Raw genomic sequence first — 14,148 nt, forward strand, 5'->3', positions numbered from 1 at the left:
TGCCCGAGCGCCTCCTCGAACGACATGGTGTCGACATCTCGCAGAATTGCTTGATGCCAGCCACCGCCGCGTACAGATGATCTGACACGGTGTCCAGTAGCTTTTTCACCATTGCCGTGTCATCGAGCATCGTCCTCAGCCCTACATAGCGCACAACCATGCTCCCGATCCTACTAGCGTAGGCGTCCAGTGCCTCTCCGTCCGCCATGCGCACCCAATCGAAATGGCCGCGGAGCGGCGACAACCGAGCCGCCCTGACCCGATCCGCGCCGAGGAACCGCGCCTTGAGGCTGCTCCACACACCCGCCACCATCTTCTTTGTTCATACCTACATCGGCAGGTCCTCGAAGAGCGCACCTGACAGCACTGCCTTCGTCGCCTTGTTCGTCCCCGCGTTGCCCGCCGGCGACACTGCCTCCGAGAGACTCTAGTCGTCGAGGATGGCCTCGGCCTTGATCTCCCACACCGTGTAGTTGTTCAGTGTGAGTATCGGCATCACCATCGACACCGTGTTCCCGCCTGCGCCGTGCGGGACGAGCATCATGGCCGCCGGTAGGACCCCTCCCAAGCTCGCTCTGATGCCAAATGTTGGGTCTGAACCCTGAACCCTAGCTCGCCGGAGTCCTCTTTCTCTCTCTCTCTCTCTCTCTCTCTCTCTCTCTCTCTCTCTCTCTCTCTCTCTACATTCTTCTCTCTCTGGCTCGAACCAAACGGAGGAAGAAGAAAAACGAAGAAGAACAGAGGACACGGTGGTGCTCCCGGAGCCCGAACGCCCCGCCGCAACAGTGGCAACGTTTTTCTCAAGCAACAAACTCGAGCTACACCCCACCAGCAACACACACAGGTCGGGGAGGGGGGGGGTGGGGTGTATACGTGTGAGCACCAATGCCCACATCGCGCTCCCGACGCAGCCCCACTTGCCCACTCGCCACGCCCCATGCACGCGCCTGCCGCGCACGCACCCACACGGACGCGACCAGGTCAAACACCCGACGCGGCTACACACCCGCGCGTCTCAGCAACTAACCCAGAAACGCCCACATACACATGCTGACTGCTGACACGTACTCACACACCCTGCCACGGGCCCGCCGTGGCTACCGGCCAGCTCGCGCACAGACGCGCTCTGGCCACAGCCATGGCTTATTTGGCTAACACACTCCCCGGTTCGAACCACCCTTCAAGTTATTTTCGTGAAGTGTTTTTCTTCAATCTTCAGATAAATGCCCTTGTCATATTATGATTCCAGAAAGTCGTAAGTGGAAAAAGACTTCCAATCTTGAGATTAGGCCTCCACAGTTTCACGTTGCCATGCAGAGGTAGGTAGGGATCTGACCATTGAGACGATGAACGATCTCTCTGTTCCCGGTAAAAGGAAGCACCGAGACACTCTCTCCATTGAGCCTCTCCTTTCTGTAATTCAAGATCATAACATTTGTGTTGCAACATTTGGTGAGAAAAGAACAAAAGCAAAAAACAGCAATACAGCCGTGGTTTTGCTCACCTCTCATGGAAGGAACCATGGGCCGCGGCACAAGCAGACACGCACATTGACATCGCCAGATCAAATGGCGTAGCTGCAGAAATTACGGAGTAGAAGTAGCGCCTGCACACACGCACGGGGAGAGCGCCTTTGACCTCTGGACCACAAGACTTCCACTCCTTCCCTTGACCCCTCTACCCCTATAAATAGACGTCCTTCCTACAGCCCTTCTCACCACTCCTCTGAATCCAGATTGTTCAGTAACTTCAGTTGTGTCCTGAGACGAGGAAGCTAATAGAGGTTTCCTTTTGGGTTGTGTTCTTAGATGGATGTGAGGTTTGTGCTGATTTGTTTTTTAATCAGTATTTTTCTTGATGGCGTTTGCTTTTTCAGGTGGGAAGAAGTTCGGAGAACATGGCCACGATGAGTGGGGACCGTGCGGCGGAGGACAAGTTTCCCGAGGGGTTACGCGTCCTGGTCGTTGACGACGACCGCGTCTGCCTCAAGGTACTTGAAGCCCTCTTGAGACACTGCAAATACCAACGTGAGTCTCTTGATCCCTCCACTTTGCCACATGAGTTAGCAGGGGACGTAGTGTCGGTTTCTAGCCCAAACCAATGGGATCCTATCTAACCATCCGTCCGATCGGAGCGACACATGAGTTAGTAGGGGGCGCATTGTCGGTTTCTAGACCAAAAGAATGGGATCCTATCTAACCATCCATCCATCAGATCGGATGGATGGTGGGGATGGGGAACAAACATGGATAGCACGTGATTATGAGATCCCAATTGTTGTTTTTAATAATTGGGTTGATAGTGTTTAGTAGGCTAGAGACATGGTCACTCCAATGGCTAATTTGGCCTAGTGAGAGTCCTTGTCACTCCAATCTAACATACATTCCATATTCACGTGTTCGATGGACGTATTTATGGACTATCTAGAATTTAATTTTATAAATGAGTAGTTTGGCTTAGTGAGATTCTCTATCACTCCAATGTAATGTAGACGACACTATCCATGTGTTCGATGATTGTATTTATGGCCAATTAGAATCTAATTTATATCATCTCAATTAATTGTAAAATCCTACCTATAAGAACGAAAACTATAATCTATTCATATTTCATGATATGACCAAGTTATATTTAGTTGTTTTCAAAGCTAATATTAAAATTCGCGTTCTGCCAATCACACAAGGTATATAATTGCGCCACATCTATTTTCTAGGGTTGCATGAATACTACAATTAAGAAATGCCTATGTTGTTTTGATTTTTTTTGGCGAATTGTATTGGTATTATTAAGATTACTACTCAGCTTCATTCCCCTTAAAGTTGTTACTGCTTATGACAATTTACTCTCAAGAATAGCATGTAAAGTACGAGTGCCCCTTTTAAGTACATACATCGAGTAGGTTAACCATGGGTAATACCTACACTACTGCATATTTGTTGACTTTGAATAAGCACACTAATTTGTAGTCAAATTACTTTCACACAAAGTGCAGCCACACATACTTAATGTCCTGAATCTCTACTATTAATGCACAAAAATTGTCCGAGATAATTCTTGCCCAATCTCTGCCTCGCCCACAACTGCATGCAATTAATTAGCTATATAGTTAATTACACATGTCAATTATTCAGACATTAATTTATGGAAAGTATCATCGAGCATTGGACGAAAGGACCACGTTAATTATGGAGAGTATCATTCTTTGGATGGGAGTATCACGTTAATTATGAAAAGTATCATCGAGCACTGGACGGGAGGACCACATTAAGTATGGAAATTATCATGTAGAATATGTATGCCCTTGTGCCAAGCACAAACAATTAGCTAGCCGTAATAAAAAGCTATTGACAATGGTGGTTAACGTTTACAAACTAATATGAGTGTGATCACTGAAAATGCTTAGAGCGTTACGTGGGCCGATAGATGTTACCTAGTATGCTAGATAAACATGGTTGACTGCCAATAATAGTACTTGATCTTCAGGTTCACCAATAGTTAGACATGATGATGTGATTTCCCTGCATGGATCATGTTGTGATATGGCTTAGGCATTGTGTTACCGTTATTGTTTTAGCCTTTATTTCCGTATCTTCCTACTGAATGTGCGGAATTTTTCCCATTTAGTTTGCATTGAAGCAGAATTATAAAACTGAACATTGAAATGCTTTTCTGTCTATAGGCACTTTGACCAAAACATATGTCCACTTCATAGATTTTTGTGAATTTCTGAATTCTAAATCTAAGTCATTGGTCCTATGGCATGCAGTGCTATCTGTTGATTGCGACAAGAAGGTTGTGATGAAGGGGATAGATCATGGCGCGTCCGACTTTATGGTGAAGCCAGTGCGTACCCATGAGCTCAAGAACATATGGCAACATGTTCAAAGGTGGAGAAATCCCAAAGCAATAAGCCACATCAGCGATCATGACAATGATGTCCAGAGAGTTCAACCAGCGACTACTGACAAGAGTAAGTACTCGGGGAATAAGAGAAATGTTGGAGATGATTCTAGCGAGAACAATGAGGGCACACATATATCCGCCATCCACAGAAAACCCAGGATGACATGGACAATTGCGCTGCATAACAAATTTCTAGAAGCTATCAACCAAATCGGCCTTGATAGTAAGAATTCACATCTTGTGCCTCATTCATCGACAATGCTGGTGGCTGCTCGATATTTTCATTAAAAAATTTATTACATAATTGTAGGGGCTGTTCCAAAAAAGATATTGGAGCTGATGAATGTGGATTACCTCAGTAGAGAGAACATTGCAAGTCATCTACAGGTTTATTTTCAACCTTTACGTTTAATTTCTATGTTTTTGTTACTATTATTCGTAGTCTAACATTTTTTCATATATATGTGAAAGCTTTTATTTTTGGGAAACATATCAGTCAAAGCTCTAGCAATGCAACTACCATGAAGTGTAATTTTAATTAATTGTGTCCCTTAAAATGCGAGGCTTATCTCATATAATGCATGCCCCATATTTTTAGGAGTTTTCTTTCCAGTGCAACATCTTCAGTACTTATTGTACTCACATGTTTATGTTATTTTTTCGATGATCATCCATCTCATACCTTGTTATTTCGTCTATCTTTTTATTTCAGAAGTATAGATTGCATTTAAAAAGAGTCAAGTCAAATCCCTCTGGTGATGCATATGAAAGATGGAACTCATCGTACAACATGAACAACAAGGGCAATTTCATGCATAATCACGAACATGGAAGATGGATTGTGTCCTTTGGCGACACTGCCTCTTGGAGTACAAACAAGTATGGTTCAACGGGTCACTTGGCTCCGCCGATGAACATCCAAAGCAACTTATACATGGGGTCATACCTCCATGATGGTAGAATGCCGAAGTATGTTGGGAAACTACCGTCGGATGCGAGAAGATTCACAGGTTTTGCTGACCCTCCCGTCAGCCTATACGACAATATACCCAATAAGATAATGTCAGATGAATTTCCATCATTCAATTATAGTAATTCCTGTTCTGACATCATGCGTGGCAAGCTAATGGAGATAAGCAAAGGCAAATCCCCTTCCATTCTTCAAAGTTCATTTGCAAACACAACAGTTGGTGGCGGGAGGTCCCTTGTCGCATCACAGGTGAACTTCCCACATAGCAACCAACTAGAGAGCTATGCAATGTCATCTGGCCGTCTGCCTCTGCAAAATGAAAAGACACCATTCATAAGCAACACCACATCAGTGGGAGGCTTCACTGAGCAGATGGCACCATTCAACATAGCAAGCAACATAAGCTCAGTAGGAACGATGTTGAATGGTAGCTCTGCACTTGATGCAAGTAGAACTTCAACTAATGATACTCATCTGGGCAACGGTGGAAGAACTACTTCGATGCTTCACAACCTTCAGACAGATGATTTCGTCTCATTGACTCGGCTACATGATGGTGGGGATGGAGCTAGCATTGTTCCTACGCAAGAAGGCACACTTAATCAGCAACCTCTTAATGATCATCTGAATGAAATCAGTGCCTTCTCAATGGATGATATATTTTCCAACATGCACGTGGAAGTAAGAACTTCTCTCATTTGTATGAATCTATGTGCTGCATATGAATTGTTGAGTTGGACATGTGTACTTAAATAACACTTTTCTCTCAATGTAGGATTTCACTGGAGATGATGCTATCGTGGAAGAAGCATGATAGTTCTATACGTTAGGCCGCCCAATGCCTGAGATGGTTGATCAAGAGTATCATGCTCGAGGGGCCTCTTTAAGGCAATAGAGTGCTTTGAAAAGTTTGCAAACATAGTGATATGTGTAGCCATTTTCATATACCAGTGGTTCTTTGAGAATCAATTCCTCTTGCATAACATTGAGAATTGACATGTTCTGCACAACAAGCATAAACACCACACTTTGGAGACTGTTGTGCCTATACAAGTCTTATGGTGGAAGCTTTTACAATAGGGTTAGCATCCTGATAATCAAAACATTAATGTTTCTTGAAGCCTATGGTAACAAGGCACGCTTTATACCTGGGATAAACTTGTTTATGGCCCATCATGTTTTTACCTCGAGGTGGAGTACTAAGTGCCATGTGTTACTCCTCATTAGAGTAGTATATTCTTCATCCATAGCTTTTCTTCAATTTTTCAGTAGAAGCCACAACTAAAGACAACTAAAGATGGACCTCATTTAGTATCATCCATAGAGCGAAGAATTGCATGATGTGCTCAACGGAGACATTGGTGGTGATGGTGATGGTGGTGGTGGTGGTGGGGGGTGATCTTGAGAATCCAAGCGTTGTGCTTTAGGGCCTCCCTCACCTTCCAGTTCTTTCACTTGGAAGCTTCATACATGAGCGGGGCAATGTCTTTAGGCTTTCGCCCAAGAAGCCAAGGAGAGTCCCAAAAGGGGGTACTCACACCGTTACCAACGGTGAAGATGGTGGAAGCATAGAAAAAGTTGAGGTCCTCCTCATTGCATGGGTTTCCTATTCCCACCCACATCTTGGTGCGATCCTTCCATTCATACCACGACCATCGCAACCGGAGAGCCCTCGTAAACTTGTCTGTGTTGAGCACCCCAAGACCTCCGTACTCAAGTGGCCGGCAAACATACTCCCAATTCACCTTGCATTTGGCCCCCGTTGTCTTGTCCGAACCGGACCAAAGGAAAGCTCTCTCGAGCTTGTTGACGTTGTGAAGGATGGTTGGTGGGATGACCAACTGGGTGGTGGGGTAGACCACTTGGGATGTGATCACAGACTTGACAAGAGCCGTACGTCCAATGGTGGTGATGTTTTCGCCATCATACTTTGATAACTTGCTTGCAACTTTGTCCACGAGAAATTAGAGATCCATCAACTTTAGCTTCCAAACGGAGAGGTTTTTTTGGTAAGCTGGAATTAGAATCCGTCATGGAAAAGTTGGGCCGAACAATATCACCATATATCTCCGTCCCTTCTCACGCGGCAGTCATTGCAAAATTCTTTTCGCCAACTTGTCGTCGATTGTTCCCGCCAGCCGCCGTGATACTTCTGCCTTCTGACTCGGCCCGTCACCCGTTCCCCTTCCTGGTGGCTCCCATCACCGCCACCGTCCACGCCGCGCTTAGTTTCTACCCCACCTAGAGGCCACGATGGCCGCGTCTGACAGCTTACTAACGAGGACGGCCTCGACCTGCGCCCTGGAGACTGCGCACAGGACGCACATCTTCAAGATCGACGGGTAAAACCTGTACAGGGGCTTCGGCGTCGGCAAGTCCATTGAGTCCCCTACCTTCGCTATCGACGGCTACGACTGGTGCGTCCGCTTCTACCTGCACGATCATACGGAGGACAACAAACACTGTGCGGCTGTCGACATCGTGCTCAAGAGCGAAGTCACAGAGGTGAGGGTGCTCTAAGATATGTGGCTGGTCAACCGACCAGGCCACAGGGCCTCCACCACCATGGTTTTCTTTTTCATCAGAAAAAGACCAATCACATTGCAACTTATCTACTTAAATGCTAACCCATGAGGTCTAAGGTTTTCTTAGTCACATTGCAAAGTGGGTACATAACTCTGATTGAATTAGAAGAGTTGGATATGAATCAAATCAAGATCATAAGAAGAGGGGGAGGATGACTATACCAAATATGTGGAGTTGCGCCGCCGCCGCCAACATCCGAGTTCCCACGTCGCTGCTCCTACAGAATGGCCGCCTCATTTTGCACCACTCTATGCATTCCTTTCCGCTGAAAGAAAGGGGATAACCGAAGCAGACGTAACGGAGAATGCCGTTAGCTGACAGAACTGAAAACTGACGAAACTGAAAACGGCACCTAACACTGAACACAAAACTGTTAATTGAATTTGACACCTACGGCTTCAGACACTAGACTGACAGACGAATAAAACCAAAGTCAAAAGAATGGCTAAATAAGGATATAACCAAAGAAGTAAAACAATACTAATGGAAAAGTCAAATATCACAAACTTTGATCAAGTTTGTGGAGAAAAATATTTACATCTAGAATGCCAAACATATATCATTAGAATCATCATAAGACGTAGTTTCATAATTCATATATTTGGTATTGTAGATATAAATAGTTTTCTTCATAAACTTGTTCAAAGTTTGACTTTTCAAAAAATCTATATGCACTACATTATGGAACGGAGGGAGTACTAGTGACTGGAGATAATCCCATTTCTTTTCAGAAAAAATAGAAATATGACGAATGCTAGTGGCAGAAATGTGGTTACTTCTTTAAAACTTCTTACTGAAGACCCACACCAAACAACTCCGGACAATAATGAAAAAAATGCAAAACACTGAAAACCGGACAAAAAAAACTTCCATCAAACACAATGATCTGAGGAGTTCGATCTTACTGACATAACTGAATTTGACAGTATACTGAATACTGAATTTCAAATAATTGAAAAGTTACTCCCACCATTGAAAAAATGGTCGGTCCAAAGAAATCCAAAATACTGATAAAAACTAAACACAAAGCCTCCATGTTAAAGCTGAACACTAACCAAATAGACTAGCAGTTAAAAGGTTTTCAGGCCCCATATTAAATAGTTCTTGACAGTGCCATACATAACCAAAAAAAAGGATATCTATAAAAGAGAGAAGACACATAGTTCGTCCATCCCGCGGAGCGACAAAGACAGCTGATAGCAGTAAGACATAGATAACAACGAGAAAAACTAGAGCATTAACACTGATGGTAATCTCAAATCAGGTTGACGACAACCATCATGTCTAGATTGTCCAATGCACTATTCCTGACGGTGATTAGCACCACTCGGCCAACCTATTTTAGGTCGTTCTCCTCCGTGAATTCCTCCCAGCCATCCTTGCTGAATGCGATATGACCATCTGGAAAAAAGGAAATGAGAAAATATAGAATGCTAAACTAGAAACTAACCTACCACTGAAGAAATGAGTACCAGGAGAAAGCTACAGATTACTCACAAAAAAGAGAGGAGAAAGCTACAAATGACTGTAACCTGAATAAGACTGAAACTGTCACTGAACCTATCCATGAAATACATAAATCAATAACTGGAGAAAACTACTGAAGAAACATGATAGACAGAGGAATGACACTCAAACAAAAAATGCCTACCAACAAAACAAACTGAGAAATAAATATCTAAACTGAAGAAAAGTCTGGAAAACTGAAAGAAACATAGAATGAAGATGATTGAAACTGAAAACTAAAAACTGAAACACTGACCAGTCATCTTTAATTTCCGTAAATCACTGAAAACATTATCATGGACAAACTGAAAAATTGAAGAGTAATCACTGGAATCATGGAGGCTGATAATAGAGAATAGATGGAGGTTGATGACTGAAAACACTACTAAATAATAATCAATGTCCAAAGACTGATGACAACTAGCACACAAACAAAATCTGAGAAACTAATGGATGAATGACAAGTGAACTAAAGGAAATGACAGAAAAAACTAATCAATGATAATGGATCTAATGACTGAAGAGAAAATAAACACTGATGAATGGAAAGGAGTAAGAATCGCTAGAATGGAAACCAATAAATTCTAAACTGACAAAAATCAACATGGACTAAAGCTACATTCTGAAGACAAAACTGAGGAAGACACACATAAGAAAAACCGATGCCTTAAAAGACTGAATCAACTACAAGACTGAAACTAGAATTGAGATACTGAAGAATAAACAATACAAAATGAAAATACATAGACAAACTCCTCCTAGAAAAACTGAAAAAATGAAGACTAAAAAAATGAAATAACTGGACTAAATAACTAGACAATCTGACAAAAAAATTATGGATGAATGACAAGAAAACTAAATGAAGGCTGAGAACTCAAAACTGAATAAATTGACTGATAGATGAAGAATGATATGGAAACCTAGATATGGTGCTCACATATCTGCTGGTTTCATGATTGATGCTTGTTCCTCACATATCTGTTCTTGAGTTCATACAGTATCTAAAAAAGACTGAATTTTATAGGTGAATAGCAGTGCAAATGAAGATACACAAAATATGTGCATTGGAAGCCAAGAAGTTGCATTCATGCAGGTCGAAGGAGGGATGAAAAATTGCTTCATATTTTTTATGTCTTGCAAGTTGTGTGGAAACTGACAGAAAAATAAATGTAGCCGTTCTTGGAAAACTAAACAAAGTAGGCCCTTCGTCTTCGAGAGGCCTTGATATTTCACAACTGGAGAATAACGTAGCCGCCCGTCTCGTGGTACATGTCGAGTTCTTCAGATGTGTGAAGGGACAAAAAAAAGGTCCAGATAAAAATAGAATTGAGAGAAACTTCACGGGTCTATGAATTTTTACTGTTTTGATTGACCCTGAATACAAACATAGCGACACTAAAACTCTGTTTGGAGGTACTACAACAAGAAATAAGCCAGACCAAAAAAACCAAACCAATGATGATGTAGAACAAACAGCCTGAACCTAAAAATCACATCAACAAAAAAAAAAGTGTGAGCTTGCTCCAAAACTCTGCCCTGAAAAACAAATCATGCACGACAAATAACAAAAATTGTAAGATGATACGATAATCAAGAGCAGAACAAAAAAAAAATCATCATTGGAGAGGAAATATCGCAAACCACTACGCCCACCCCAGCCCCCCCTAAATCATCTCCAAAATATAAGATGATATAACAGGCACCCAAAAAGTTAGTTACAGCAGCCCTAAAGGGTTTGGACATTCAGTACAAGATCACAATCCTAATCTCGTCCTTGATTGTGATTTGCAGTTCCAGCAGCAGCTAAGTGCCCAAGTTAGGACAGAGATCACAGTCAGTCCAAATTCTGAATTTCAGATCCCAAAATGGCCGGAAATGACACATTCAAAAGTACAAAGATCACAAATACGAATTTCCTTGTTGGGTATCATATTGGGATCTTGCCATTAGCCCATTACCCAAAATGGGGGCAGGCCAAAAATTGCAATTACAGTAGCAGTATTACATGCATACATATATACATAAACAGAGCAAACACTTTGTTCTTCTATTGCATGCTAAAAAACCACTCACCTACTGCTAAACTACTTCTTACCCTGGGAGCTTCACTTGAGCTCCCCTTGTTAATCTTCTTCTTCTTAGCAATTATACCCGGCCGCAGTTGTGAACTGAATGACTGATCGAAACACACACACACACACCTACCAAAATATGAACTAAATTCCAGATTAGGACTGCCCACCTAAACAATATATGCCAAAAATGTAGACATATACCTACTCACCAGTCACCACACACACACCCACTTTGTACAAACAAAAAGGGATCTACATCCAAAGACAACGTGGACTTGGTGAGGGAAAATTGGGGGATAGGATGACACGCGCGGAGAGGTAATTTCAGGGGGTTTTTCTTATGAACCACTCAAAAAACCGCCACGGTTAAACTAAGCTAACACAAAACAATCCTGGCCAGAGTCAACGAACTGAACCACCCCCTGCGACGAAGGTCTAAGACCGGCGAGAATCATGACAAACTGAATCAAAAGCGTGGGGAGGCAGACACACATAGAACGAAACAAAATTTGACAGCGAGGACAACAGGGCGACGAATAAAAATACCTTGCGCCCCACTAGCGCCAGCGACTGCAACTGCCTCCACCGACTGGAGCTTGCTGGTGGCAAGCACGACGGGGCAGCTCCGCCGTGCTCCTCTCCAGGCCGACATCTCTCCCTGTGGAGCACGCCTCCTGCCTACAAGCTCTCCTTGCGGGGAACTCGCCGCGCGCAATTTCTGCCTCACAGGCGAGGAAACACCGCCTTCGCTCCGCCGTCTCCGCCCGGCCTTTTCCAACCCCACCAATCACCTCCTTACCTAGAACAAACAACCGCCGCCCCACGAACTGAAAAAAGAAATTTAAAAAATGACCAGACACTCACGGAATGATAAGCGATACCCAGTGCAGACCTGCGAACCCGAAGGCCCAACAAGACATAGAGTCCATGACAGAACGACCCGGTACGCGACACTGAGGACCAGCGACACGCCGAATTTATGTGGATCGAACGGATAAGAAAACGACCTGAGGCGAATTCAAAATCAGACAACTGAAAATTATCCCAGCTTTGCACACGATGCCCAAGTACACAAACAGAACTGAACATAGTCTTCCGTGCACTAGTAGCAATTCCAACCAAAACATCCCTTCCGGTCTTCACGTGTAGCAGCTTTGATCTTGGCTCAACTTCCTGATGCTAGCGATTGCTTTTGCCTCAGCCCTTGCTTCCGATGTATGCTAGTACGTATCAATGGATTATTCCTTCGCTCGATTTGATCTGCTGTACCGTACACGAGGACTCGGTCCTCTCTTTTTTCTTCCAAACAAATCCTGACGATGTGTTACATGCTCCAGGCCTCCAGCGACCAACATCAATAGCTACATGTAACGCGCCAGCCTGTGGACCGCTGCCCACACAGACCTCCTGCGCGATCGGCCGCCTGCTGGGCCACGCGCCCCGCGTGGGCTGCCACCTCACGCGCGCCTTGGATTTCGCTCCATCTTCTGCATGTCCCCCCGTCGGTCGTCAAATTGAGAACCCGTCCGGGCCGGGCGACTTCGTAGGAAACATCTGAAAAAGAGCCGTCTTGACTTCCTTGTCAGTATAAGGGGCATTAAGAATCTTATTCATGCCATGAGTCACCTTGCGCGGTACCGCCGAAATCACTTGGTCCATGTTCTGTACACCTTCAGAGGTGTAAAGCGTTTTATAGAAGGAAGTCGTTAAGGCTTCCATCTCTTGTATATCTTCTGTCAGCTGGCCATCTTCCCTCTGGAGTGCTTTTATCATAGAGCCAGTCGTCGAAGGAGGAAGAACAAGATAAAAGCACTCCAGAGGAAGATGGCCAGCTGACAGAAGATATACAAGAGATGGAAGCCTTAACGACTTCCTTCTATAAAACGCTTTACACCTCTGAAGGTGTACAGAACATGGACCAAGTGATTTCGGCGGTACCGCGCAAGGTGACTCAGGGTATGAATGAGATTCTTAATGCCCCTTATACTGACAAGGAAGTCAAGACGGCTCTTTTTCAGATGTTTCCTATGAAGTCGCCAGGCCCGGACGGTTCCCAGCACACTTTTTCCAGCACCATTGGGAGATTTGTGGAGATGATGTCACAATAGCAGTTTTGAGGTTTGTTGAAGGTAATGAGTCAGCAGCCAGCATTAATGATACAATCCTAGTATTAATCCCAAAGGTAAAAAATCCTACATTGCTAACTCAGTTCCGGCCGATAAGTTTGTGCAATGTTTTATATAAAGTTGCCTCTAAGGTGATCTCAAATCGGCTCAAGTTAGTACTTCCGGATATAATTTCCGAAGAGCAGTCAGCCTTTGTGCCAGGGAGACTGATCACAGACAACATCATCACGGCGTATGAATGTCTACATTTCATAAAGAGAAATAAAGCAAAAAAGCACCAGTCTTGTGCTTTGAAACTTGATATGGCAAAAGCCTATGATAGGGTTGAGTGGGAATATCTCAGGGCAATCATGGTGAAACTAGGCTTCACAGAAAGATGGATAAATATCGTTATGGGACTAGTAACAACAGTGAAGTTCTCTGTCCAGCTTAACGGTAAGAAGCTTGAGAAATTTACTCCTTCACGTGGAATCAGACAAGGGGACCCGATATCCCCATACCTGTTCTTAATAGCAGCAGAGGGCCTTTCGTGCCTCCTAAAATCTAGAGACGAGTCATCAAATTTGAGTGGCCTGCAGGTGGCACCGTCGGTGCCATCAGTTAACCACTTGTTATTCACAGATGACAACCTGTTGTTTTTTAAGGCTAATGGTATGGCCGCTACTGAGGTGAACCTAGTGCTGGACATGTACTGCCAGGCTACGGGCCAACGAGTTAACCATAGTAAATCTTCCATCTTTTTCAGTAAGGGGGTCCCTGAATCCGTAAGGACGGAGATCAAGAATCTATTGGGTGTACCGAATGAGACTCTAAATGAAAAATACTTGGGGATGCCATCTGATGTGGGGAGCTCAAAGAATGGAGCATTCAAGTACCTAAAGGATCGTTTATGGTCCAAAGTTCAAGGGTGGATTGAAAATACTATGTCTTCAGCAGGAAAGGAAATACTAGTCAAGTCTGTGGCACAGGCGGTCCCGGTTTT

General features: G+C 43.9%; 1 protein-coding gene and 1 long non-coding RNA gene across 2 annotated transcripts; one reads left to right on the forward strand and one right to left on the reverse strand.

Annotated features, from left to right (window-relative positions):
- The first annotated feature begins 1,906 nt into the window (after nt 1-1,906).
- On the forward strand, nt 1,907-4,191 carry LOC141027510 (two-component response regulator ORR22-like). The gene is made up of 2 exons (XM_073504576.1): nt 1,907-2,027; nt 3,767-4,191. Exons 1-2 carry the CDS (start codon nt 1,907-1,909, stop codon nt 4,189-4,191), a joined length of 546 nt encoding a protein of 181 aa, XP_073360677.1.
- Nucleotides 4,192-4,906: 715 nt separating this feature from the next.
- LOC109784811 (uncharacterized) lies at nt 4,907-11,889 on the reverse strand. Its single transcript, XR_002237936.4, has 3 exons — nt 11,587-11,889; nt 7,621-8,860; nt 4,907-5,453 (listed from the first exon to the last, which is right to left on the reverse strand). It is a non-coding gene; the product is annotated as an uncharacterized lncRNA (long non-coding RNA).
- Nucleotides 11,890-14,148: the final 2,259 nt, after the last annotated feature.

The sequence above is a fragment of the Aegilops tauschii genome, chromosome 7 (assembly GCF_002575655.3).
Source record: "Aegilops tauschii subsp. strangulata cultivar AL8/78 chromosome 7, Aet v6.0, whole genome shotgun sequence".
NCBI classification, from domain to species: Eukaryota; Viridiplantae; Streptophyta; class Magnoliopsida; order Poales; family Poaceae; genus Aegilops; species Aegilops tauschii.